This window comes from Bos grunniens, chromosome 15 (assembly GCF_055505025.1).
Source record: "Bos grunniens cultivar Pamir isolate PY7600 chromosome 15, Bosgru_T2T1.0, whole genome shotgun sequence".
Taxonomy (NCBI): Eukaryota; Metazoa; Chordata; class Mammalia; order Artiodactyla; family Bovidae; genus Bos; species Bos grunniens.
Genome location: NC_141179.1, coordinates 55,631,256 through 55,655,678, shown reverse-complemented (window position 1 = coordinate 55,655,678; position 24,423 = coordinate 55,631,256). Strand labels below are relative to the sequence as shown.

Genomic DNA, 24,423 nt, shown 5'->3' with positions numbered 1-24,423 from the left:
AGTATTATGTCACTGTGGTTTTGATTTGTATTTCCCTGATGACTAATAATGTTGGGCATATTTTAATATGCTTCTTGGCCATTTTTGTGTCTTATTTGGAGAAATGTCTCTTTTGGTCCTTGGCCCACTTTTAATTGTATTGTCTTTTTGCTACTGAATTGTAAGATTCTTTATATATATTATATTAATATATAGACATGAGCCTGTTATCAGATATATGCTCTGTAAATATTTTCTCCTATTCTGTGGGTTGTCTTTTCAATTTCTTGATAGTGTCTTTTCAAGCACAAATTTTAAAATTTTGATGAAGTCTTTCCCAGGGCTTTTGCCCAACTCTCTTGGTTTTCCATAGTCCCTGTATTTCTATGTCACAGGGGACATCTCTCTCCATACTCGTCTCTTCCCTGGGTGGTAGACTGTTACTGGCTTATTATACTGTGATAGGGTCATGGCAGGCACAGTGGATCCTCAGTTTGTGGGTTTAGCTGAGTCTTGGGCTGGCCCTTATACACCTTGGTCATGGACATAGGGGTTTCTCAGTTTCCTCAACCTCTTTCCTGTGGCAACTATTTTCTACCTTCTATCTGTGGTTGGGGCTTCCTAGGTGACTCAGTGGTAAAGAATCCGCCTGCCAGTGCAGGAAATGCCAAAGTGCAGCTTCAATCCCTGGGTTGGGAAGATCCCCTGGAGGAGGGCATGGCAACCCCCTCCAGTATTCTAGCTTGAAAAGTCCCAGGACAGAGGAGTCTGGTGGGCTAAGGTGCATGGGGTATCAACGAGTCGGACCCAACAGTGACTGAGCACTCACACACATCTGTGATTAGTCTGGAGTGGGAAAGAGTTTCCTGCCCCTCTCCCAGTAGTACCCACCTCTGCCTGGTGGGTACTGCTTGGGCAGGAGACAGTTTCCTGAGCCCTGCCACCCCAAGGGGAGAGAAGGGTTTTCTATCCTTTCTGTGACAACAGTGGGTCTTGGACTGTGTCCTAGGGGCAGTGAGAAAGTTTCCTACTTCTCTCCCAAGAAGTAGATGATTTTGCTTTTACTCTTCCCTCAGAGGCAAGGTAATTTTGCCTAGGTCCTTGGAACAAAGTTTGTTTCTGTCTATCACCAAAAGCTTAAGATTTTGCTTTGGTAGAAAGGGTCAGAACAAGAGATTGGGCTTTAAAAAAAAATTAATTTATTTTTGAGTGCACTGGGTCTTCATTGCTGCTCGCAGGCTTTCTTTAGTTGCAACAAGGTGGGGCTACTCTCTAGTTATGGTCCACAGGCTTCTCATTGAGATGGTTTCTTTTGTGGAACAGGGTCTCCAGAGTGGTTGGGCTCACTAGCTGTGGCGCACGGGCTTAGTTGCCCTCAGACATGTGGGATCTTCCTGGAACAGGTGTCAAACCTGTGTCCTCTGCATTGGCAGGCAAATTCTTAACCACTAGAGCACCAGGGAAGTCCAAGATTGTGGCTTTTTGACTGTGAAAAATGGTGGAGGGTAGGTCTCTGTGGTGCCCCACGCGATCTTCCTGGGAGGGAGTAATGGTGGAGGTCTGTGGCAAAGAGCTTGAGGTCAGTCTGACTCCCCTGTAGCCGAGGTGCTCAATTCCTTCCACCTGACATGTTGAGCCCACTAGACCTTTAAGACTTCACTGAGTACTATCTGATTTCCTCTCTTCCACTAGTACACTGGCACCCTTCTTCTAGGCACTGATGCGGTGATCTCATTCCGTATCCTCTCTGGGAGAGTTTGCCCATGAAGTCCCAGCAGATGACCTCAAGTGTCAGTCTAGAGCAGAAGTGAGTGGTGTTCCACGGTGGCTTACTCCTGACTGTAGGGCTACGTGTCAGGGCCTGAGTCAGGTACTCCTCTTCTATGACGTTGAACCAACTCCTTCAGTCTCCCTGATGTGCAGGGTGGCCCATAGAAGGGTGAGGATGGGGGCTCCAGATCAGATTGCCCCATGTGACAGCATGACCCTCGGCAAGTTACTCAACGTCTATATGCCTCAGTTACCTCATCTGTCCAATATGGATAAAACCTACCTCACAGGAATGATGTGAAGACTAATGAACCCATATAAAACTTTCATCATGATGCCTGGAACAGGATATTAGCTATTATCATCACCTGTAGAGCAAAGTAGTAATAGCAGTACTGTGGAGACATTGTACCAAGAGTAGCATTTCTATTACTCTTGAGAGTCTCTAAGTTTCCTTCCAATACTATTTGGACAATATGGATCTATTCGGGACAATATGAAATATTTATGCATTTATTTTAGTAAGATAATCTAGTAGGCCAGCTAATAAAATACTTACCCGAGAAGGGCAGGGCAGGCCTGTTTGCTATGTGACCTTTGCTCAGTCTGTGGCCAACTCTGGACTATTCATATCCTCTGCAGAGGGCAGGTTGAATCAACAGGCCGGGGCTGTTCACATCTGTGTCAGGAAGCCTGGTGGGAGGGGATCAAGAGGCAGCTGTGGAGCTGTCAGCCCACAGGGATAGTCATGCCCCTTCCTCTAAATTACAAATCACAGAAGGCTGTGATCAGAGCTCTCATGTCCCCAGAGCACTTTTATTGGCAAAGTTCATTCATATTCATGATCTCCTTCAGTTATGACAAGGGCCACTTGGGGTGTGTGTGTGTTGGGGATTGATGGTCCCAAACTGACAGCAGCATGAGATCCGGAGGGCAGGGGACAGGTTAGGGTTAGGGGTTTAGGCTCGTCCAGTGTGACTTGGTAGCTCCGGGCTGGATCCCAGGATACAGGTTCCCGGTGCTGTGCTTTTCCTCAGCCAAGGCAGTGGGGTGCTGGTTCCCCTAGGCTTCCTCAGGGAGGAAGTGTGGGTGGAATTTGCGAAAGCTGAGACCTGGGGAGGGGAAGCCTGCATGGCTAGTGTTTGGAGCCCTCTTTTCCTGGACCAGATGTGAGCACCTCTGGGGTGAGGAGAACGTGTCCTCCATCACTGTCTCCTGCCCTCTTTGGTCACAGGGTCAGGAGAATTTTATTGAATGAAGAGACAAAAAAAAAAAATTCTCTTTGATTTTGTTCAGACTTGTTGCATCCTACACCATCGGAGTCAGCGAAGACCCTAGACTTGCTCTTGTGTCAGCCCTAGCGCAGTGCCAGGCACATAGGAAAGCACTGATATGTATTGATTAAAGAGATGACACCACCAAACCCAATCCTTGCACAAATTTAGAAAAGAGGGACATGGGGGTAGGGTAATGAGGAATTTTTATTTGATGGGTATAGAGCGTCTATTTTGCAAGATGAAAAGTGTTCTATAGTTGGATGGTGGTGATGGTTGAAACAGTGTGAATGTACTTAATGCCACTGAATTGTACACTTTAAAATAGTTTAGATGATAAAAATTTTATGTTGCTTATCAGATCAAATCAGATCAGTCGCTCAGTCATGTCCGACTCTTTGCGACCCCATGAATCATAGCATGCCAGGCCTCCTTGTCCATCACCAACTCCCGGAGTTCACTCAGACTCATGTCCATCGAGTCAGTGATGCCATCCAGCCATCTCATCCTCTGTCGTCCCCTTCTCCTGCCCCCAATCCCTCCCAGCATCAGAGTCTTTTCCAATGAGTCAACTCTTCGCATGAGCTGGCCAAAGTACTGGAGTTTCAGCTTTAGTATCATTCCTTCCAAAGAAATCCCAGGGCTGATCTCCTTCAGGATGGACTGGTTGGATCTCCTTGCAATCCAAGGGACTCTCAAGAGTCTTCTCCAACACCATAGTTCAAAAGCATCAATTCTTCGGCGCTCAGCCTTCTTCACAGTCCAACTCTCACATCCATACATGACCACAGGAAAAACCATAGCCTTGACTAGATGAACCTTTGTTGGCAAAGTAATGTCTCTGTTTTTCAATATGCTATCTAGATTGGTCATAACTTTCCTTCCAAGGAGTAAGCATCTTTTAATTTCATGGCTGCAGTCACCATCTGTAGTGATTTTGGAGCCCAGAAAAATAAAGTCTGACACTGTTTCCACTGTTTCCCCATCTATTTGCCATGAAGTGGTGGGACCAGATGCCATGATCTTCGTTATGTTGCTTATATCTTACCATAATTTAAAATACTGAAAAGAAACCTGACAAAATAAATACATTCTATCACTTGAAGAAACAGAACAAGCTAAACCTGCATTATTTCTATTCATTTCACAAATGGAAAGGAAAGGCAATCTGGCTGTGCCCTACTGCAGACCCTGCCAGATGCTCACACACACACCAGCCCCATCCAATTAGCCCACCTGTCTTGAGGCTCCACTGGGCCCCAGCCCTGGCCTGGGGCTCCTGGGGAATCCGTTTCTTCTTTCTGAAGCCAGGGAGGCAATAGAGGTGAGGCAGGTGGGACAGAAAGGAGGGGGAACCCTTTTAACTCTCCCTCCACCAGACAGTGTGTCCTTTGTGAAAAGTCATCTGGTTTTACAAAGCAAGGTAGTATGTTAAGTCAGCAAGAACACATGGCCAAGCCAGTTACACAGCCCTGTTATGGTCCGTAACGTGAGCAAAAATAGCCATCAGTCTCCAAAGCAGACTCCAAAGTAGGACTGCCTAGGTTCTGTGGTTACCCCATCATTCTCACGAGCCTGAGGTTGGTCCTCGGGCATCTCCAGTGACACAGGGGAAATGAAGCTGCTGACAGGTGAGCAGCCAATTCTTTCACTGAGAGAGTGTCGCGCACATGGGTGGGTCTGCAGCTTGCATCCTGTGCTCTGAATGGCATATTCCCTGTGTTCCATTGCTGATTTCACAGACAGTGATATTGAGCATCAGTTGACTCCCTGAAGTTACTCAACCAGACGATGACAGAGGTGCCATTGGGATGAAGAATCCCGTATTCCAGAATGGAGCCCTTTCTACCATAAGAGGCCCCCTCTGAGGAACGGAAGGTCTAGTATTGTCCCCTGGACCCCCATGTGCTCCCAGTTGCACCACCTTGAAGTCAGCATGTGGAGGGTGTTGGCAGAGAAACTCTTGCCTCACTGACCCCACTTGGAAGGATGTCTCTTTCCCTGCTTTCTGACCGTGACTGCTTCATCCTCTAACGGGAGCTGATGGCTTAAGGGGACACCCTCAGAAACAGGGACTCAGCAGGCTGAGAAATCTTCCTAACCAGGACTGTGGGGTGCTTCAGAGAGGGCCTTGGGCTTACAGTAAAGATGGGGAGATTTGGGGGGCTACAGCGAGGAGGGTAGGACATGGCAGACCAAGGGGAGCCTCTGGAGACACCCGTCCCCTTGTGGGCTCTTCATGCTCTTTGTTCAGCCAGGTGGTGTGACGGTAGTTGGGGTCACTGGTTTCTGAGCCTAGCTCCCTGTTTTAGTTCAAAGTCCCCAGAAGCAGACTCTGACACAGAGTCTCACAGCTGCAGGTGAGACAGAGCTTTGGAGTGAGATTGCAGGGTACAGCGTCAGGGAAGCCCAGGGAGCAGATGTCACAGTCTGGAAGGACTGAGGGGCTTGACTTTCCTGCTTTGCAGATGCAAGATGTCACATTCCCAGCCAGGCACATTCAGACACATGAGCCAGGAACAGACAGGAGTGCGTACACGATATACACATATATAGGAACACATATACACACACTGATATTCCTGCAGACACTTACCTATAGATTTTCACACTTGCTTGCACATGCATCTTCCTGAACTCACGCCTAAAGCATGGCCAGCCAGGTCCTTTTAATTCCTGGCTCTCAGGGGAGGGGAAGGTAGGGAGTTGGGCAAGGTCCAAGGCAGGCTGGTTGCAGCTGACCACTGAAGGGTGACCTTTGGCTGGAATTGCTCAGATCATGCAGTCCCAGAGTCTGGTGTTGCTTGTGAAGCAATGATAAAAGCATCTGGAAACTCAGTTACTGCCTCCTGCCCCATCCACCCCATCCATGTCCCCACAGTTCCACTCCTACCTTTGATCCAGGCCTTAGTCCATCCAGGACCAGGGGTCCCCCTGCCTGCAGTGCACAGATGAGGACCTGCAGTCATGAAAGGAATGAAATGGGGGTGGTGACTTGCAGTCTCTGACATTTAGCCCACATCCTCCCCGAGTGGCAGGAGCCAGCAGGAACATGGCCAGTGAGAAACAAGGGTCGTCAGTTCAGAATCAAATTGCTCCTGGCTCTGAGAGGCTCTCAGGCTGATGGAGGTCACAGGTATTTAAAAAGCTTGGTGAATGCTCAGTAGACAGAAGTTGGGAACTGTGGAAGCCCAGAGGAGACACATGACAGCCTGGAAGGGGTGGGATCAAGGAAGGCTTTCTGGAAGAGGTGTATCAAGAGGACTCCTGACATACCAAGAATTGCATTTGGGTAAAAGGGCTTTCAGGAAGGGGGAGCAGTTTGTGCAAAATGCTGGCAGTAGGGGAAACATGATGCCCTAGGGAACTGAAAGAAGCTCAGCAAGGCTGGAGGAGGGTAGGGGGGCAGTTGGCAAGAAAGGCAGAGCCCACACTGCAAATGGCAGTAAGCAGGCCAAGGGGCTAGAGACATCCTGAGGACACAGAGAACCCACTGGAAGTTTTCATCAGAGGACTGATGGTGTCAGACCTGCACTGGGAGGTCCTTCTGGCTCCAAGTGCAGGGTGGATCTGGGGATGGTTTGAGACTGATTTGAATGGAATGTAGGGCTGGTGGAGATTTTGCAGGACAAGAGGCCAAGCAAGGACTTTATGTAGTCCTCTCCTACATAAAGAGGAGAGGAGAGGAGAGGATGAGGGGAGGGGAGGGGAGGATGAGGGGAGGGGAGGGGAGGATGAGGGGAGGGGAGGGGAGGATGAGGGGAAGGGAGGGGAGGATGAGGGGAAGGGAGGGGAGGGAAGGGGAGGGGAGAGAAATGTTCACAAAATTATAATACATTAAATTTAAAGTAAATAATTGAGTACAGTTGGTTTTTTTTGTTTGTTTTTTTGTTTGTTTGTTTCCTTTTTACTATAGGTCTACCAACGATAAGGGCAGACATTTCAGAGGATGACATCTGGAGCTTAGTCATCCCTACCTATAATCAAGTGATGGCAAGTGTTCAGCTGTACAAGTCATTCTTAGCTCACAGATCATTCAGACATGGCTGTAGTTTGCTGACCCTGGTGTAGACACAGCTTGGCTAGAAGCAATTGAGAAGCAAAGGGGATCTCCCCTCCCCTACCACAAAGGCTCTGCAACAGCCTGCCACTTCCTTGGGACACTACACTGCCTCCAGAGGGCTCAGTGAAAATCAGCCTTATTTGACAGACTCTAGGTTCATCCACATTGCTACAACTGCTGCAAATGACCCATTTTTATTCCTTTTCTTGGTTGAGTAATATTCCATTGTATATATATATATTTGGGCTTCCCTTGCTGGCTCAGATGGTAAAGAATCCGCCTGCAAATGCAAGAGACCTGGGTTTGATCCCTGGGTTGGGAAAATCCCCTGGAGAAGGGCAAGGCAACCCACTGCAGTATTCTTGCCTGGAGTATCCCATGGACAGAGGAACCTGGCAGGCTACAGTCCATGGGGTCACAAAGAGTCAGACACAACTGAACGACCATGCACACAGCGCAATATATATATATATATATTATATATATATCTTACCATATATATATTACTATATCTTACAGAGAGTGAAGTAAGTCTTTTAGAAAGAGAAAAACAATACCCTGTATTAATGCATATATATGGAAACTAGAAAAACGGTACTGATGAGCCTGTCTGCAAGAAGCAATAGTGACACAGAGAATGGAACTGTGGACACGGAGGGAGCAGAGAGCTTGATGAATTGGGAGAGTGGCATTGACATGTACACTAAGTGTCAGTTGCTCAGTCGAGTCCGACTCTGTGTGACCCCATGGACTGCAGCCCACCAGGCTCCTTTGTCCATGGGATTCTCCAGGCAAGAATACTAGAGTGGGTTGCCCTGCCTTTCTACAGGAGATCTTCCTGACCCAGGGATTAAACCTGGGTCTCCTGCATTACTGGCAGACTCTTTACAGTCTGAGCCACCAGGGAAGCCCCATGTATAAGATAGCTAGTGGGAAGCTGTTTTATAACATAGGAAGCCCAGCTAGGTGCTCTGTGATTACCTAGAAGGGTGGGATGGGCGGTGGGAGAGAGGCTCAAAAAGGAGGGAATATAGGTATACATATAGCTTATTCATGTTGTTGTATAGCAGAAACTAACATAAGCTTGTAAAACGATTATCTTCCAAATAAAAAAATTAAACCTTGAAATGAGGAGGGACCAAGATGCATTAGCGCTAGGAAGACCCCAGGAAAGTGAAGGTCTATAATCATAACATCTCATGGTTACAGGAGTCTGAGAGGTCCCCGCCTAGCATTCTCTCAGGGCCAGACTAACATTTGAGAGTTTCTTGGAAATGCAAAATACTCCAGATATGCAAAGTGATTTGCAAGTTGCCAGGATTTGAACACAAGTCACAGGCTTCCCAGCTGGGGTCCTTTCCCTATACCACCATGGACTCATCACCACAGACCTTGCTAACAAGTCAGGACTCATCTGTCCAGGACAAGATGCTCTTCAGACCCCTGCCTTTCCTAGCAGGTTTCCTAATTTACATATATTTGCATGCATAACTCTCTCTTCAGATGAGAAATCTGAAACTACAAGAGAATGAATAACTTGATTGTTATCTGTGGCAGGATTAAAATGGCATCCCCCAAAAGATATCTGGTCCTAATCCTTAGACCCATGAATATTACCTTGTATGAGGAGAAAATGGGTCTTTGCATATGTGATTAAATTAAGGATCCCAAGATAAGAAGATTATCCTGGAGTATCTGGATGGGCTTTAAATGGAATTACATGTATCCTTGTAAGGCAGTCAGGGACAGATTCGACTAGATCCAGAAAGCAGGAGATGAGACAACACAGAAACAGAGCAAGAGATTTGAAGTTCCTTCTTTGCTGGCTTTGAAGTCGGAGAAAGGGCCTGTGAGCCAAGGAATATATGTAACTCTAGAAGCTGGAAAAGATAAGAAAACAGTTTCTCCCCTAGAGACTCATGAGGAAGCCAGGCGCTGCCCACCACTTGTAAACTGGCATAATGCCACTGATTTCATACCTCTGGCCCCTAGAAATGAGAGAGAATAAATATCTGTTGTTCTAAGTGGCCAAGCTGGCAGTCATTTTTCATAAGCAGCCTCAGAAAACTAATACAGCATCCGATAGAATTTTCCTTAATTTAATTCAAACTTTAATTTTAGAATAGTGATGGATTTAAAGAAAAGTTGCAATGACAGTATAGAGAGCTCCTCTATGCCCCTTACCCAGTTTCTTCGAATGTTAACATCTCACATTACCCTGGTACGTTTGTCACAGCCAAGAGACAAGACTGGCACATTACCACTAACTAAACCTCACAATTTATTCAAAGTTCAGGAAGTTTTCCTAATGACCTTTATCTAGCCTTGGATTCCGTCCAAGACCCCTTACATTTAGTCATCTTGTGCTCTTTGTGTCCTCTGCTCTGTGGCAGTTTCTCAGTCCTTGGTTTTTGATGACCTTTAGTTTTGAGGAATTGGAGAAGGCAATGGCACCCCACTCCAGTACTCTGGCCTGGAAAATCCCATGGACAGAGGAGCCTGGTGGGCCGCCGTCTATGGGGTCACACAGAGTTGGACATGACTGAAGCGACTTAGCAGCAGTTTTGAGGAATACAGGTCAGGTGTTTTGGAGAAGGTCACTTAGCTAGAATTTATCTGATGTTCTTCTCTTGGTTAGACTGGGGTTGTGGGGTGTGGGAACGCAGACGATAGAAGTTCAGTGACATTCTCATTACATCGTATCAAGGGTACATACTATCAACATGACATTACTGATGACGCGGACCTTGATTACCTGTTGATCTTCAGGTAGTGTTTGCCAGGTTTTCTGTTGTGCAGTTTCTTCCTGTTCCTCCCTTGCCTTCAACTCCTTTCTTCCCTCTGCTGCTGCTGCTAAGTCGCTTCAGTCGTGTCCGGCCCTGTGCGACCCCATAGATGGCAGCCAACCAGGCTCCCCAGTCCCTGGGATTCTCCAGGCAAGAACACTGGAGTGGGTTGCCATTTCTTTCTCCAAAGCATGAAAGTGAAAAGTGAAAGTGAAGTCGCTCATTTGTGTCCGACTCTTAGCGACCCCATGGACTGCAGCCTACCAGGCTCCTCCATCCATGGGATTTTCCAGGCAAGAGTACTGGAGTGGGGTGTCATTGCCTTCTCCAATGGAAACAAGCCACTAGGCTTAACCCAGCTCAAGTGGGAAGGGGTTGTACACAACCTCCTTGAAAGCACAGTGTCTACATGAGTTACTTGGGATTCTTCTATAAAGGAGCTGTCTCTTCTACCCTGTATATAAATTATTCAGTCATATTTATATTAGTATACACTGTGGACATTTAGTTATACTTTGAGTTATAATGCAAAACAGCATGTTATTTGTTTTGTTAGTCAAATTGTTCCAGCCATTGCCCTTGGGAGCGTTTCTAGTTTGGCTCCTGTGTTTCTTTGGGATGCTCCTGTCATTGTGTCCTGACCACTCCCTTACTTCTGACACTGTGAGACTCATCTTATAGTCTGACCCTACCCTGAGTGTGTGCTCAGTTGTGTCAGTCACGTCTGACTCTTTGCAACCCTATGGACTGTAGCCCACCAGGTTCGTCTGTCCATGAGATCCTCCAGGCAAGAATACTGGAGTGGGTTGCTGTGCCCTCCTCCAGGGGATTTTCCCAACCCAGGGATTGAACTGGGTCTCCTGCATTGCAGGTGGATTCTTTACTGCTGAGCCACTGGGGAAGCTCCTTGGCCTTACCCTAGCACCAGTTATTTCTCTAAGTATCTCAGAAATCCATTCATTAGAGAATGTATTAGAAACAACACATTAGGTCTCTGTGCTACTTGCTACTCGGGTGGCCTGGCTTTCAGCCTCTCTCAGAAGACAGAGCTTGGAAATACAGGTCTGTATATTAACCCATATTCATAATTTGGCAGTTTCCAGTCAATATACTATTTTCTAAAGTTACTTTGGTCAGTCCTTTTTCTTCACTCAGTTCCATGAGATTTTATCCTACATTTGTAATTCAGTTAAGATTCTTTTGTAATGGTCTACATTCCATCCTGGGATTCATCAACTTCTCGGTTAATTTTTAAGCTTGTTTTATGTATTTATTTATTTGGCCATGCTGTGTGGCCAGTAGGATCTTAGTTTCCCGACCAAGGATTGAACCCATGCCTCTGCAGTCAAAGCACTAACCGGGGAAGTCCTGAGTTTTAAATTTTAATTTCTATACATTAAAATTCACCATTTGTGGGTTTTGACAAATATGTAGTCTCATGTATACATCCTACAATACCATTTAAATTTGTTGTACAATCCTAAACAATTCCCCTGCTTCCTCATCAAAGGTTCTTACTCCTTAAATCCCTGACTTCTGCTAACTTGTTTTCTATTCCTGTAATTATCATTTTCCAGAAAATCATATGAATGGAATCAAATACGGTGTAGCCATTTTTATGGCTTCTTTCATTTAACAAAATGTGTTTATGGTTCATTCATGTTATTGTTGAATAGCTCATTTCTCATTGTTTCTGAGCAGTGTTCCATTGTATAGATGGAGGACAGTGTGTTTTTCAGTTCACCCACTGAAGGATATCTTGGTTGCTCCTGGTGACTGGAGATTATGAATAAGGCTGCTATATAGATACTGATGTGCAGATTGTTCTGTGGACTTATTTTCAAAACACCTGAGTGTATACTTGGAACATTATTGTTGTATTATACAATAAGCCTATATTTAACTTTGTCAGAAACTGTCAAAAAGTCTTCCAAAATGGTGTGTCACTTTGTATTGAGTTACTTTAAATTTCACAAATTAAAGCTGACTTTTCTCCTTCTACTCATTGTTTCCAGGCTTGTAATCAGGAGGTCATACTCACTAGGCAAATGGTTCTGGCTTTGCAGTCAGACTTGAGTTCAAGTCCTGGCTCTGCAAGTGTAAAAACCACTTGAAATTTGAGTGACTTTGGACAAGTTAGTTAACCTCTCTGAGTCTCATATTGGGAATTCATCCTTCATATATGCATGATGTTCCCGGGTGGGTTTTCCAAGAGGTGGATTCTGTGATGGTATTTGGTCTGCAGAATATTTATTAAGGGGACCCTAGGCATCAACATCTGTAAGAGGAAGAGAAGGCAGTGGGATTGGGCAGAGGGAGAAGTTGAACCAAAATGGCCCATCAGAGTGCTCCTGATTTGGGCTAAACTTTTTGTGGAAGGAAGACAGTGGAATTGTGCAAGGGGTAAATGCAAACCAAAATGGCTCATCAGAGTAATCCTGAATTGGGCCAAAGTGGCCGAGGCTGACATCCTGCCTGGATCTGTCTTAGGATCAGTTTCCCCTATGCAGGCAGCTCTGCAACTGGGACCACCCCTCCTTCCTTGAAGGTGCATCTGGGAGGCATTTTCCAGGGTCCTTCCTCAAGGCAGGTTGGAAGAGCCCTGGATGAGAGCTGAGACCAGTCCTGTACTGGTCACTTTCCAGCTGTGTGACCTCAAGACAATTCCTTCCAAGAGCCCTTCATCCTACTGGGTATCAGGGTCTGAGACGACAGCTCCTACTGACCCGTGTACAGAGCTCAGCAGTCCACCGGGGTTTTGTCCCCCCCACCTCACAACCCCCTTGCAGGCCAACAACCAGGCTGCAGCATACATCCCGGGGCAGTGCGGCTCCTGCGTGGTCTGAGAACCTGCCTGTGTCCACGAGCTGCCTGTTACTGGTTCCTGACAAGGTAAGTACAAAGTTGGAGATAACTGCTCAGAAACCTTAGAGCAATGTGGCAGAGTAGTTCTATGTGTAATAAAAAAAAATGAGGACTTTCCTGGTCCAATGGTTGAGAGTCTGCCTGCCAGTTTGGGGGATGTGGGTTCTATTCCTGGTCTGGGAAGATTCCATGTGCCGCAGGGCAACTAAGCCTGTGTGCTGCAACTGCTGAGCTCTCATGCGTACAGCCTTTGCTCCATAACTAGAGAAACCAGCACAATGAGAAGCCCACAAACTGCAAGGAAGAGTAGACCCCACTGGCCGCAGCTAGAGAAAGCCTGCACACAGCAATGAGGATCCACTGCAGCCAAAAATAGAATAAAAAATAAAATAATTTAAAACATTTGATATGCACTATGTTTGCTTTGTTTTCTTATTTCATTTCTGGGGTAATTTATATTGTATTTTACAAATGGATAGGTCAATGATGAATTAGAAAATATATATAAAATCTGCTCCTTTACCACAGATATTTTGAGATGCACTAATCTAGAGTGTTCCTAATGCAGGCCTCTGACAATTCTTACATTTTTTAAACCTGGGGACTGGGGGCACCTTTGATCCTTAATCATTGGCATTTTATTGATAGTGCCAAAATTTGTTACTTTTGTGTTTTTAGGGCCTTTTTGAAAGGGGCCGTTAGAAAGAGTCTTTCTGCCCATCTATTTCTATTCACGCTCTCACTAAGAACGTAACTGGCCGTACGTGGATATACCAGCTCAACTGACTAAAAAGGGAAACACTCAGGTCAGCTTTCTGGCAGGGAGTGAGGGAAAGACATAGAATCTAAGAAAAGTCCAAACCTGGTCTGTGATAGACACAAAATTTCACAGCTCTTTCAAAAACTTTTCCAGGAATTTATAAATGGAAGGGGTGAAGAAGAGCTGTTATTTATTCAACAGTCATTTATGGATGAACCATTTAAAGGAGAAGGCACTGGACTCAATGAGGGAATGTGATCTGTATGGGGTCCTGAGGCCAGCAGAGGGGTGTTGGGGGGTGGGGACTGTGTGCCTGACTGGTTCCCAGGCACCTGCCATTTCTAATTCTGCACAGTTTCAGTCCAGAACCAGGCAGGATGAGAGCAGCATGTGATAGCTGCCTGGGACCAGGATGACTGTAATCCTTTAACATCTCTGACATGAACCTCATTTAATTATGAAGAAGTCATGTCAGTTACATTGAGTACTCCACATGAAGCATCCACCCAGAGCCCAGGACGTAGTGGGTTCTTAGAAAATGGCTCAGGGAGCTGATTCTGCCCTGCTGTGGGGTCACTAAGACAGATGCTCAGTCCAGTCTGAGGGATCCATTGCCCCTCCATCTGGCCCATGACCCGATTCAGCCCAAGCACCTCCCAGGGCTCTTCCTTACTCGGGGGGATGAATTCCTGAACCCTGGACTGGACAGTAGTTTCCCAGACAGCAGGCCAGACATCCTCAGGGACCCCGTCTGCCCTGCCCACTCCCATCTCCATAGAAGTTTGCTGTACAAAGCCCTAAACCTCAGCCTCCTGTTCCTTAAACCTCACTCTGAGCCTGGCCCTTATCAGGAAGTCTCACCCATGTGTGCTCTGCCCTCTCCCTCCTCTCTGCCTTTGCCCCCTCAGCAGTTCATATGCTCCACCTCTGCCTCCTCTGATCTCTAGCAAAGCCCAGTCCTCCTGAGAGGGTGAGGCTGGGCCAGGCCACGTGGCGGCTGGCAGAGCTGTGCTGGCTGACATCTATCCTATTTGTTGTCACCATCAAGCAGTATCATCGGGCTGGGCTCCTTTGTCCCCTGTGGGTAATGATGTCTTGTCTGAGAACTTCTTCCATATCAAAGGGCAGCCTAATTTTAAGAGGAGACTCCAGTTCTGCCAATCCCTGAGGGCCTTCATCCTTTTCCTGGTCTGCCCTGTGTCTGTACATAGCCTCCCCCTTCTCTCCCACAGAACAGGCCAGAGGTGGTGATTTGGAGCTTATTGATCAGGGAGGAAGAGGTAGCATGCCTTTCTCTGGTCCATCTGAGCCACTGTCTGGGAAGAGGACACAGGGCAGGAGGGCTGTGAAACCAGGCTGGGATTAAATGGGAGTCTTTGACCAGTGTTTTCAGGTAGGTAAGGACGATGAGAAAAAAGTAAAATCGAATCTTTCATGTGATGAATTGACATATATGGAGCCCAAGGTCAGGGCTGAATTACAAAGGATAGAGTAGGAGTTACCATAAGCAGCTTTCAGCCTATGTGTGATTAGAGCCGAGGTCAGAGGTCATTTTAGTCCTTGGGAAAACTGAGACTCAGAGGGAGGTTGAAGAGGTTGGTGTACAGTCATTTAGCCAGTGACAGAGCTCAGGTCTTCCCCACCTCCAGGCCCTTCTGGCTGCCATATGGGGCTCAGAAACTCAGAGGTGCCAGGATGAGCCAGGAGGTTGTGCCCTCCCCCTCCTCTCCGGCTCAGGGAGGGAGAAGATGGGACAGGCAGGATGTAGGATAAGGGAGCTTGTAGGAGAAAGGGCTGCAGCTGGGGGCTGCTTCCAGCTGTCACTCAAGGCAGAGGAAGGGAAACCTGCTCACTGGAGCTGCTGTTTGTCCTGCTTATTGAGTGACAGGACCACAGAGGACGGACACACAGACAGCATTTTCTCCCAGTATCTCTCCCATTTCTCAGGTGGGCAGAACCAAAGAGAGGGCCTGTTACAGAGGAGTTAGTGGAGGAGAGCAAATCATTGATGCCAGAGTCTGGTCTCCTCTTCTATGAGCCAGATGTGACCTGGGGCCTGGCATGGGGTGGAGATGCAGGAGTCAGTGAAGGCTCTGGAGATGTGTTCAACAGATACCTCCAGGAAACCTTCTGGGATCACAGCACCTCCCTTCCTAATGCCAGCCCTGCCCTTTGGGGCAAGCCCCTCCTCTGGGGAGGTACTCAGCAGAACTCCAAGTGTTGGTCTTTTGGGATGTTGTACTTGAGCTTGTGGGTTTCGAAGAGGTTGCTCAGCTCCTTCAGGTAATGCTGGTGCAGCCTGTCCACCTCCTCTTGGGAGGGATGTGGTATCTTCGGCACCTCGATGGGCTTCCCCACTGCAAGACACAGAGGTGAGTGGTGGCCCAGAGTAGGAATCACTGGGGTCTCTGGATCCCATGGGGCAGGACTCCGTGCCAGTGGTCACACCCACTGGAAAGTGCCTGTATTGTTTCCCTTTCAATTGTATTTTGGGTGATCTAATCTAAATATTTGGACAACTCCAAGATTCTGAAATAATAAAAACACCTCCAGCTGGCATTGCCGCCTGCCAGACAATGTCCTAGGTGCTTTACTTGTATTATCTCCTAAAATCTTCTGAACAATCCTATGGGGATTGAACCTGCTATTAGTCCATTTTAACAGGTAAGGTAGTGAGGCTCAGGGAGGTTAAGTAACTTATTGCAAGATCACATAGCCAGGAAGAATCAGTGACAGATTGTAAACCCTGAAGATGTGCTCTTAGGCTTAGGGACACGTGGATCTGGGAGTCTTAAATGCCATGAGTGGAAGTGTCTGTATATCTGGGAGGAGGTGGCCCACAGCCCAAGTGCCTCTTCCTCCTCTCCCTCCATGCCGGTCTGCAGTGCCTCCCATTCTAGGGAGGACATGGGAGGACTTATCAATCTCCTTCCTCTTGTTCTGCCTGGCTCAGAAAGCAGCTGTTCTGTCTTCTTCTCTTGGGAGTGGTTTTGGAGGCATCCGTTTTGAATTATATTCATGAAAATATTACCATACAACCCAGGAAAAGTCATGGTGTAGAGGGTTGACCAAGTTTGTACTCAACTAAGAAATGATTGGGTGAGTGGAGATGAACAGACCTCTCTCTATAAGCTTTGCCATTGGAACCTAGTTGGAATTCAAGACAAAAGCAAATGAGATGATCATATAGCAGAAAAGATGGTGCTAAGTCCATGCACTAAAGTCCATGACCATTATTTACGGGAAATCCCTCAGGCTCTCCTTTATAGCCTGCTGATTGCTACTCCTTGGAAGGAAAGTTATGACCAACCTAGATAGCATATTCAAAAGCAGAGACATTACTTTGCCAACAAAGGTCCGTCTAGTCAAGGCTATGGTTTTAAGAGATGGCAAGAGTGAATGTCGACATTCTAGGAATCAGCTAACTGAAATGGACTGGAATGGGTGAATTTAACTCAGATGACCATTACATCTACTACTGCAGGCAGGAATCCCTCAGAAGAAATGGAGTGGCCATCATGGTCAACAAAAGAGTCCGAAATGCAGTACTTGGATGCAATCTCAAAAATGACAGAATGATCTCTGTTCGTTTCCAAGGCAAACCATTCAATATCACAGTAATCCAAGTCTATGCCCCAACCAGTAATGCTGAAGAAGCTGAAGTTGAATGGTTCTATGAAGACCTACAAGACCTTTTAGAACTAACACCCAAAAAAGATGTCCTTTTCATTATAGGGGACTGGAATACAAAAGTAGGAAGTCAAGAAACACCTGGAGTAACAGGCAAATTTGGCCTTGGAATACGGAATGAAGCAGGGAAAAGACTAATAGAGTTTTGCCAAGAAAATGCACTGGTCATAACAAACACCCTCTTCCAACCACACAAGAGAAGACTCTATACATGGACATCACCAGATGGTCAACACCGAAATCAGATTGATTATATTCTTTGCAGCCAAAGATGGAGAAGCTCTATACAGTCAGCAAAAACAAGACCAGGAGCTGACTGTGGCTCAGACCATGAACTCCTTATTGCCAAATTCAGACTGAAAGTGAAGAAAGTAGGGAAAACCACTAGACCATTCAGGTATGACCTAAATCAAATCCCTTATGATTATACAGTGGAAGTGAGAAATAGATTTAAGGGCCTAGATCTGTTAGATAGAGTGCCTGATGAACTATGGACTGAGGTTCGTGACATTGTACAGGAGACAGGGATCAAGACCATTCCCATAGAAAAGAAATGCAAAAAAGCAAAATGGCTGTCTGGGGAGGCCTTACAAATAGCTGTGAAAAGAAGAGAGGCGAAAAGCAAAAGAGAAAAGGAACGATATAAACATCTGAATGCAGAGTTCCAAAGAATAGCAAGAAGAGATAAGAAAGCCTTCTTCAGCGATCAATGCAAAGAAATAGAGGAAAACAACAGAATGGGAAAGGCTAGGGATCTCTTCAAGAAAATTAGAGATACCAAAGGAACATTTCATGCAAAGATGAGCTCGATAAAAGACAGAAATGGTATGGACCTAACAGAAGCAGAAGATATTAAGAAGAGATGGCAAGAATACACAGAAGAACTGTACAAAAAAGATCTTCACGACCCAGATAATCATGATGGTGTGATCACTGACCTAGAGCCAGACATCCTGGAATGTGAAGTCAAGTGGGCCTTAGAAAGCATCACTATGAACAAAGCTAGTGGAGGTGATGGAATTCCAGTGGAGCTATTCCAAATCCTGAAAGATGATGCTGTGAAAGTGCTGCACTCAATATGGCAGCAAATTTGGAAAACTCAGCAGTGGCCACAGGACTGAAAAACGTCAGTTTTCATTCCAATCCCAAAGAAAGGCAATGCCAAAGAATGCTCAAACTACCGCACAATTGCACTCATCTCACACACTAGTAAAGTAATGCTCAAAATTCTCCAAGCCAGGCTTCTGCAATATGTGAGCCGTGAAATTCCTGATGTTCATGCTGGTTTTAGAAAAGGCAGAGGAACCAGAGATCAAATTGCCAACATCTGCTGGATCATGGAAAAAGCAAGAGAGTTCCAGAAAAACATCTATTTCTGCTTTATTGACTATGCCAAAGCCTTTGACCATGTGGATCACAATAAACTGTGGAAAATTCTGAAAGAGATGGGAATACCGGACCACCTGATCTGCCTCTTGAGAAATTTCTTTGCAGGTCAGGAAGCAACAGTTAGAACTGGACATGGAACAACAGACCGGTTCCAAATAGGAAAAGGAGTACGTCAAGACTGTATACTGTCACCCTGTTTATTTAATTTATATGCAGAGTACATCATGAGAAACGCTGGACTGGAAGAAACACAAGCTGGAATCAAGATTGCTGGGAGAAATATCAATAACCTCAGATATGCAGATGACACCACCCTTATGGCAGAAAGGGAAGAGGAACTCAAAAGCCTCTTGATGAAAGTGAAAGTGGAGAGTGAAAAAGTTGGCTTAAAGCTCAACATTCAGAAAACGAAGATCATGGCATCTGGTCCCATCACTTCATGGGAAATAGATGGGGAAACAGTGGAAACAGTGTCAGACTTTATTTTTCTGGGCTCCAAAATCACTGCAGATGGTGACTGCAGCCATGAAATTAAAAGATGCTTACTCCTTGGAAGGAAAGTTATGACCAACCTAGATAGCATATTTAAAAGCAGAGACATTACTTTGCCAACAAAGGTTCGTCTAGTCAAGGCTATAGTTTTTCCTGTGGTCATGTATGGATGTGAGAGTTGGACTGTGAAGAAGGCTGAGCGCCGAAGAATTGATGCCTTTGAACTGTGGTGTTGGAGAAGACTGTTGAGAGTCCCTTGGACTGCAAGGAGATCCAACCAGTCCATTCTGAAGGAGATCAGCCCTGGGATTTCTTTGGAAGAAATGATGCTAAAGCTGAAACTCCAGTACTTTGGCCACCTCATGCGAAGAGTTGACTCATTGGAAAAGACTCTGATGCTGGGAGGGATTGGGGGCAGGAGCAGAAGGGGACGACAGAGGATGAGATGGCTGGATGGCATCACTGACTCGATGGATGTGAGTCTGAGTGAACTCCGGGAGTTGGTGATGGACAGGGAGGCCTGGCGTGCTGTGATTCATGGGGTCGCCAAGAGTCAGACACGACTGAGCGACTGAACTGAACTGAACTGATTGCTACTTTACACACAATTCTAACAGACCTGGAATGCCCTTCCCTTGTATTCACCTCCTCTAAAAGTCTTATGGGATTGTCTGGTCAGAATTAAATCCTCTTTCTCTGGCATCATAAAAGTCAAGTACATCCTCAGTGCTGTTACACAAGGGCGTGAGGATCTGTTTGAAGTGATTTACCTTCTCTGAGTCTCAGTTTGCCATCAATAAAATAGGGATGAGAGTCTACCTCCAAGGTTACCTGGAAAAGTGAGCTGTAAGGAGCCGTGCAGTGCTTGCCACACAATGGGTGCTTGGTAATCTGTAGTGGCTATGGTTCTTTGTACCTCAGTTACAGTTCTCATCCCAGACTGCCTTTTATCAGGGTTATTTGCCTGTGTCTCTATTTCACCCTCTAGAACATGAGCTCCACTTGGTCAAGGATGTGTCCAACCCAAGTCCATGTCCTCTTGCAGTACAGAGCCCAGGCCTCTTGCCTTGTAGCCTTCCCCCCACCTCCCTACCCTAGCCCAGGTCTAGGCTCACCCACGGTGGTGATGGGTCGGCGGTAGGGCATAAAACCAAAACTGTACTGGAAGACTCCACGGCCATAGAAGAACGGGATGGCAAGACGTGTCTTCTTGTACAGTTGATCTCTGAACCATTTCCACCAAAAGCCAGGAGAAGTCTTAGTATATAATTCATTGTCCCCAAAGGAGAAGATCGGCACCAGAACTGCTCTGGAAGGAGACAGGAGAGAGGGCGTGTGGAGGGGCAAGAAGATTCAAACTGGTCACCTAGCAGGAAGCTTGTGACAGCAGAGGACAAAGCCCTGGGCTGGAAGTAGGTGGCCTTGGGTAACTCCCAGTTGAGCTACAGCTTTGCTTTGTGTTAGTGGGCAAGTCCCAGCTCCTCTTAGGATCACCACCTCCCAGTTGCACCACGACAAGGAGATCAGAATGTTGTAGAGTCCTCCCAAACATCAAACATCTGCAAAGTTTCTGGGAAAATCTCTTCTGCCTCAGCTAGCTTGTGTTCTTCAGAGGTGCTTCAAGGTTGGATAACTGCTCTATGCTGTGCCCCAAACTCCACTGTCTCAGATCCTCTAGGTCTCAGACATAATGCCAACTTTGGGCAGTATGACCCATCACACCTAGTCCTTTTGATCAACTAGTCTCCCTTCTAGAATCTTCTCTGGGTATTTGGACATGAGACAGTAAATATCTTGCTAAGTTATCTTCTCTATGAATGGACTGAATATCTCTTGCTAAAATAGGGCCTGCATTAATCTCTGCTGTCTTCCCACCAAAACACAATCCTTGCCAATCTCCAGCTGAATCCAGAGCCCTCTCCCCAATACCCATGCATCAGGGCGAGCCTGATGAAGCCCTTGCGGTTCCGCAGCACCAGCTTGTTGGCTCCAGGCCTGGTTTTCAGTGCCTCCCTGATGCCCCCAACAGTGATGGCCACTAGGTTGCCGCCTCCTTTCCTGCTCAGAATGTAAGCAATACTCTCCTTGTCTGATGAGACCAGCCCTGGGGAGAGAGTAACGTGGTTAGCTATGGGGTGAAGAGGGCAGGGGCCATAGCAGGGATGTGGTAGGTCCCTACTCACCCTCCCCCTACAGCTGGGAGTTCCCTGAGGACTGGGATTGAGTCATTCCCTTCTTCCCAACCCCTCACCAAGCTCATTGCTGGGAACAGAGCTGTGGGAAGTGCTTCCTTGGGTCTAGCCTCCTTCTCTACTACACATTTTCTTGGAGGAAATGCAGAATTCTTAGAAGCCCTCCCTGAAATCCCTCTTCCATGCCTGCAGCCCTCATTTTCCTGGGCTCTCCAGTTCTGGGAAGGCTTACCCCCTTGCATGATGTAATCTCTGAAGAGTGGGATCCTGAAATATATGTTTATCGTTGTCAGATATGGGCGGATGCCAGGGAAAAGTGAGGAGAAGCCCGTGCTGTCTGTGCACATGTTGGTAAAAGCTCCGACTGACAGGAGTCCATGAGGGTGGAAGGCAGCAAGGTAGTTCCGGGAGGGGTCCAACTCAGTGGTCTTGACTAGCTGCAGGGACAGAAACCTGGTGAATTGGAGCTGTACCTCATGCCCTCGCTGGTCCACCTGCTGACTTTCTGGGCTGACCTCTTCTGTGTCTCCCCTGTGCCCAAGTGCTATCACACCCATATGTGAGTGTCCTGAGATTAGAGATGGCCTATCTAAGGATCCTTGTCCCCACTGCAGACCTGGAGCAGAGGAGATGCTCTTGGAGACTGTGGAATGAAGAGGGAGAGAATGGACCCATGAATGGACCCACCAGGGAAGGAAGGCCCCCTGCCCAAGGACTCCTGGGAGGGTGACAGGGACACAAACCCCTGTCCTACGTGAAGGGAAACCTTATCCCAGGCAGAGTCCACCCAGAAGGAAGGAGCCATTGCAGGAGGGAGTGAGCATCTCTCCAAAGACTGTGGCAGCTGGAGTTCTGTCCTGGATCAGGGCTGACCCCTGAGTCACTGTGACTCAGTGTAAGAGACCCGAGTGTGCTGGGAAGTGGAGGTGGGAAAAGGGGCACGAAGTCCCTAGTGATGCCTACAGGTGTGGGTGGGGAGGGGTCAAGGAGGTGTCCTGCCAAGTCTGCAGCACTTCCTGACACCAGGTCACAGCCTGCTCACAGCACTGCACCCCTGCTCAGGCCTTGGCCTGTGCAGACACTGCTGCTCCAGGATAATGGAATCTTCACATAGAAACCCAGCTCCTGGACTGATCTGCATGAGGTGGAGGGACCTTATCCCGGGGGAAACACTGCCTGATTCTCTACTGTTAATTCTTGAGGAAGTCTATCACCTGTGTGTAGAAAGCTCCAAGACCCAGAAACCATTTCCTAATTTTGCTTGAAATTCCACAACTAAACTCCAGTTCATAGAAATCACAGCAGGAACTGTTTAAAGTTCAGGAATCCACAAGCCTTTGGCAGGGAGTGCAGAGGCTTGTCAATGTGGGAGAGCTCCAGTAGAGCACAGACTCCCACTTATGGGCTAGCCCATGATTCCTGCAGGGCCTGCACAGTGAAAGTGTGTAGAAGAGTTGGAGGATCTCCTGGGAGGTGCTGGGGTCCAGACTGTGAGGCCACTGAGTTATCTCTGCAGGCTCCCAGCCCAAGACAGGCACATCATCCTGCCCTCTGCGGCCACTCAGTGGTACTGCCTGCTCTCTGCAGGCCTGCAGTGGGCAAGACTCCTGAATTCTGTACACATGAAATTTCTGCAAATTAAGTCCAGTGTCCCATCCATCTTAACAGTGCCTTTGAGAAACCCTCCCCTGGGGTTACCTGTTTGAGTGAAGAGCGTGAGGGATGTGGATAGACAGTCACAGAGCCCCTCAGTACCATTTTCCTGGCAGACATTCAACTGACAACGGTTTTGGTTGCAAAGCAAGCCACATGCTGTTCTTGGAGGCCCTAGGATGATCTGGTATTTCATGAAATCCTCACAACCCAATAATGAATGTGGCATAATCTCTGCTTTACATGTGAAGAAATCAAGGTTCAATGAGACTGGCTCACCCAAGATCTGGTATGTTGCAGATCTGGTATTAGAACCTATCCTGCCCAGCTCCACAGGTCACACTCTATCCATTTCTTCTCTTCTGTTTCCAGAGGAGGGCCACCTGCCTCTTCCTGGCACTTTTTTGTGTCTCTCCTGCCTTTCCCACCTTATCTGGACAGTAAATCATCCCTTCCCAGGGCTTACACCCAAAGATTTAGTCTTTTTGTGATACAGGAAAGAAGTAGAAGGCTCAGTTCACTTAGAGCAATGTCTTCCTCAATCAGGACTGACCTTTGAGTCCATGGTCAGGTGTCCACAATGACCTTAGGTCAGAGAGTCAGTCAGAGGCACTCAGAGTAGAAGGGAGCGGTATGTTTACTGGATACATGGGGAAAATGAGGAAATGATTGAGCAAGGCTCTGTCCAAGGACATAAAGCATACCGAAGTTTGGGGCAGAATAGATCCAGAGAACCAGTTCAGGGCTCTCTGCCTTGCTTCTTTACCCAAAGTTAATACACAAACTTTGAAACCAGTAAAATGACTTGTGTGACCTTGGTCATACCTTTCTTTCTCACTGGGTATTAGTCTTTTTATTTGAAGAAGTGTGGGGCTAGATGTTTTCTAAGGACATGACTTTATACTTGCAAACCCAAGCATGTCTGCTGAGCAGTTTACACCTATAAGACATATATGTGTGCTACAATATATAGTCCACAGAGCTCCTTCAAATTCTGTTCATTCATCAGTCCTCATAGTGGCCCCACATCTCTGCAGGTGGTAAACCACCGCCAGACAGAAGCTGACTCCTCCCCAGGCCACATAGTGGTGGAAGCCCAGCACCTTCCTCCTAGCCTGGTATTCTGCTCACTGCACACAGGCGCCACACTTCCCCAAGGACACATGGGGCACTACAGGCTTAGCCACTCTCCAGCCACCCCATTACTCACCGTGATGGGGAAATAGTCCTTCATGTACTTCCACAGGACCCAGCGCTTTAGGAACTTATTGTGACTGCCCCCCTGCCGTGGCCTATTTTGGTCCAAGTACAACCAGATCACATACAGGATATTGAAGAGCCAGAATCTTGTGAACAGGAGGCCTATGAAGACCACAAGGCATAAAGGGGCTGGGGAGGGAAGCAGGAGCTGTCAGTGGTCACAGGAATGAAGGAAAAAGCTCTCCCCATATGCCCAGCACTAGCAGCACTGTCCTGTCCAGCCCTCACCCCAGGAGGAAGGAGTCAACCT

At 47.1% G+C, this 24,423-nt stretch overlaps 1 protein-coding gene across 1 annotated transcript in view; it reads right to left on the bottom strand.

The window, feature by feature from the left end:
• Positions 1–15,699: 15,699 nt before the first annotated feature.
• LOC147358297 (2-acylglycerol O-acyltransferase 2-like) overlaps positions 15,700–24,423 on the bottom strand; it is a 30,404-nt gene continuing 21,680 nt past the window's right edge. The window contains exons 3-7 of the mRNA XM_086338188.1: positions 24,124–24,275; positions 21,493–21,697; positions 20,998–21,172; positions 20,184–20,377; positions 15,700–15,854 (exon numbers count right to left, since the gene is read on the bottom strand). Of these exons, the coding sequence (XP_086194314.1) occupies positions 15,700–15,854; positions 20,184–20,377; positions 20,998–21,172; positions 21,493–21,697; positions 24,124–24,275 (881 nt within the window). The remainder of the gene's footprint in view (positions 15,855–20,183; positions 20,378–20,997; positions 21,173–21,492; positions 21,698–24,123; positions 24,276–24,423) is intronic.